At 47.3% G+C, this 3,588-nt stretch overlaps 2 protein-coding genes across 7 annotated transcripts in view; one reads left to right on the top strand and one right to left on the bottom strand.

Annotated features, from left to right (window-relative positions):
- Positions 1–2,455, top strand: part of supt5h (SPT5 homolog, DSIF elongation factor subunit) — an 18,319-nt gene extending 15,864 nt beyond the window's left edge. For all 4 annotated transcript variants that reach the window (XM_008402019.1, XM_008402018.1, XM_008402020.2 and 1 more), the window contains 2 exons: positions 1,803–1,898; positions 1,998–2,455. In XM_008402019.1, coding sequence (XP_008400241.1) covers positions 1,803–1,898; positions 1,998–2,138 — 237 coding nt within the window. In that variant the 3' untranslated portion in view covers positions 2,139–2,455. The remainder of the gene's footprint in view (positions 1–1,802; positions 1,899–1,997) is intronic.
- A 269-nt stretch (positions 2,456–2,724) lies between these two features.
- rnaset2l (ribonuclease T2, like) overlaps positions 2,725–3,588 on the bottom strand; it is a 5,512-nt gene continuing 4,648 nt past the window's right edge. For all 3 annotated transcript variants that reach the window (XM_008402015.2, XM_008402014.2, XM_008402013.2), the window contains exon 9: positions 2,725–3,464. In XM_008402015.2, coding sequence (XP_008400237.1) covers positions 3,285–3,464 — 180 coding nt within the window. In that variant the 3' untranslated portion in view covers positions 2,725–3,284. The remainder of the gene's footprint in view (positions 3,465–3,588) is intronic.

The raw sequence follows: 3,588 nt of genomic DNA, 5'->3' as shown, positions 1-3,588 counted from the left end.
CTTTAAGAAAACAGGCGGACGCCGTCACTTTAAGAAAACAAACAAAAACAGCTTTAAGTACAAAACACTGCAAACTTGTACAGAACCAAAATCCTCCAGACCACCAGGGGGCGTCGACCACTAAACGATGTGAACTGAGGAAAGACGGGAAGTCCAGAGGAAACTGAGAGGAAGAAATCAGTTTGTTGTTCTTCACGTCTTTTACATTATTTATAACACAGCAACATATTTAATAATGTTACCTGCTGCAGACGCCCCCTAGTGGCCTGGAAGACTTCTGGTTTGCAGAATGAGTTTGCAGCGTTTTGTACTTCCTGTTTTTGTAGTTTGCTGCATTTTTACATTGTGAATGTTTCTTTACTGGATTGAACAGCGTCTATTAGTCGCCATGTGATGCATCGAGTCCAGAAAACCATTTTATCAAATGCAGGACCAGCAGAAATCTGTCTCAGATATTAGTAGCGCATCATTTGTTATCAGATATATTAATGAATTWAATACGCTTTAAAATAAAGCTGATAAAACTGATGTTTGATSCATAAATTCTCCAGGATGCAGATCTATAAACAGTTTGGTTTCTGTTAATTATGTCAAGATGCAAGAAAAGGCCAATTTCTCTTATATTGGTCAGTCGTTTTATTTTGTAGGAGCCGTAGTTTGATGACTGTTATAAATATCTCCATGTTTCACGAACAGAGGGGATTAGCTCAGCAGTGAGCCGCAATAAAGGTGATAAACAGGTGAAGAGCCAAACCGTGTCGGCATCACCCAACACGTGGACCCGTTGCCATGGCAACCGWCAGACAACAGCTCACCGAGCAGCTAAAGCAGAGATACGTTCAGTCCTACCAGGGGAATCGACACCAAACTAACATTTCTCACACAAAAACGTAGCAAAAACACCAAAACGGAACATCCTGTTACGTTATGCCGTCAGGCTTGATGTCTATATTGTCATTATTAATAAGTTTTAGCCTGAGCACAGCGGCGGTTGATTAGCTGATTTAAACAGCTGCTCTACTGATGACGTGGTGGCGGGTTGATTAGTGCCAACGGAACCAAAACACGCCGAACTGCGCAGCACATGCTAAGGTTATCAAAGTCAATATAAGGCTAGCAACAGGTAGGCTAGCAACAGGTAGGCTAGCAACAGTTAGGCTAGCAACAGTTAGGCTAGCAACTGTTAGGCTAACAACAGTTAGGCTAGCAGCAGTTAGGTTAGCAGCAGTTAGGCTAACAACAGTTAGGCTAGCAACAGTTAGCCTAGCATAACTGACCCACTGCTCACTTGTTCAATGTTTTCTCCAAATTAAAACTTTTTCCTCACCTGTTGAATCTGAAGCCCTTGTTATCTAATTCATAGGGTTGAATTAACCGCTAAACATTTCGTCCATTTTTCAGATTCTTTGCGTGATTGTAGTATTTTCCTGACCACCGATATTCCTGACCAATGGACAGCAATGGCACACAATAAATCACATAAAGTCCAGTAATTTATACCCATATCAATGCTGCTGCCTCGTTCTCTGTCCTTCTTCCCGCTACTCAGCAGTAGGTGTCAGGTTACATTGTGTTGCATTCAATGTTGTCAGAAAAAAGAGATTCATAATGTCCGATTTCCATAACTATTTATTGAATTCATAGTCGCCAGCTGGGTGGCAGCAGGGTGGCGAGGCTCTCAGTGGATCCGGCGGGAAAATGGGATTAATGTTTATTTTGGAGTGTGGCCCGTATCAGGCCCCATGTCGGCCCGGTACCGGCCCAGAACCGGCCCGATTGCTGACCAAACCTCGTGTCTGCAGGGCGGGATGTGCTCCGTGTTCATGCAGGACTCTGAGAAGGTGGTGAGCGTCAGCAGCGACCATCTGGAGCCCGTCACCCCGACCAAGAACAACAAGGTGAGTCCACCAGGACCGGACCAGAACCAGAACCGGACCTGGGCCTTGCTCAGGTCCGGTGGTTACGGGCGGCGGAGCTGACTCGGTCCTGTTCTCCAGGTGAAGGTGATCCTGGGGGAGGACCGCGAGGCCACAGGGATCCTGCTGAGCATCGACGGAGACGACGGCATCGTCCGCATGGAGCTGGACGACCAGCTGAAGATTCTCAACCTGCGGTTCCTGGGCCGCCTGGAGCACTGAGGGCCACCGACCCCGGACGCTCCGCTCTCGTTCTGTTCTGCTTTTAGTGCTTTCGTGATCTGTCAGGTCTTTGATTTCTGGATCCCAACCAAACGTGTCGCATCAATAAACTGTGAACTGGTCCGGCTTCCTCTGCTTCCTGATCCAGGATCTCCAGGTTTTCCAGGAGATCCACAGAAGCCGGTCTGCTCCTGTAGTTCCCACCTGGGGAACTTCCCATCAGTGTCCAGGTGTTCCCAGGTCAGACGGGATTTACATTCATGTGAAAAAGTTAGCACAGGTCAGATATTCAGTTTATTAATAAATATTCACACGTCTGATGTCTCCGGTTGAATCTCTGGGGAAATGAACTGTTCACTGTTCAGGTTTGGTGCTTTACTCAAATCAACCGGATGAAGTTTTCACTTCCCATGACTTGGTTATTAAGTGACTCGTTCTGAAGGAAGCGGGTCGGACGGGTTCTGATGGAGAGCAGGGAAAGTATCCAACCCGTTTTCAGGTTTCATCCAAGATAAATAATTAAAACTGGAAGTTTTAAATATTTCTATGATTTTTATTTCGGTCTTTCTGGAATATAAACCTGTAAATCACTAAAAGACTAAAACTGGAACTGAGACTAAACTAGAAAATGGTTCAAACTAATGAGCTAAAGTCAAAATCAGGCCGTTAAATAAAAGCAGGATGTGGCTAAACGGCATCATGGAGGAGCGTCGCTGCGCTTCTTAAAGGGACAGAGGACAATTTCTAACCGAAGTAAAACTTTTGCTATTTTTATATATTCGGCATTTTCAGCACAACTGAAGGTAACGGAGTCATTAGGAGGATCATGAAGGAAGCGATTCGACCTGATCCTGCCTGGACCGGACCGGACCGAGAGCACTAAGGAGGCTGAGGCTGTGGCGCCCCCTACAGGAAGCCCGTTTGCTCCACATTTTCTCACCATGGAGGAGAATCATCAGAATTTTGGGTTTATTGGGTTTGGATGTGAGCCGTCGGATCAGAACCGAAGCGTGTCAGAACAAACTGGACCGGACTGTTGGAGCCTTTTATTAGATGTAACAGCTAAAACAAGCATCGATTTGAACGGTTCCGAGTCCGAGCTGGAGGGAAAGCAGAGCAGGACGGGTTCGGTTCGGTCGGGTCGGGTCAGCCGCAGGGCCGCCACGGCTCCTGGTGGTTGATGGGGAGGTAGAAGAGCGGAGCGTCCGGAGGGCAGGGGTGGCCCGGAGAGGGTCCGGGGCCCAGCCCGCCGTCGCCATGGTGACTACAGCCGACGGTCAGGTTCCGGGTCAACTGGACCTTCACCTGGAACAGAACCTGCCTGTCCTGCAGGAAAAGAAGAAAGATTCAGATTCTGTTCATCTTTACTCTGAACCGGTTCTGATTCTGCTGGAGGAAATCTTGGTTTCAGTTGCTTAAAGGGGTTCTGCTGAGGTTCTGCTGAGGTTCT

This window comes from Poecilia reticulata, unplaced genomic scaffold (assembly GCF_000633615.1).
Source record: "Poecilia reticulata strain Guanapo unplaced genomic scaffold, Guppy_female_1.0+MT scaffold_159, whole genome shotgun sequence".
Classification (NCBI taxonomy): Eukaryota; Metazoa; Chordata; class Actinopteri; order Cyprinodontiformes; family Poeciliidae; genus Poecilia; species Poecilia reticulata.
Note: the sequence above shows the minus strand (reverse complement) of the source record. Positions and strands in the feature narration are given on the sequence as shown.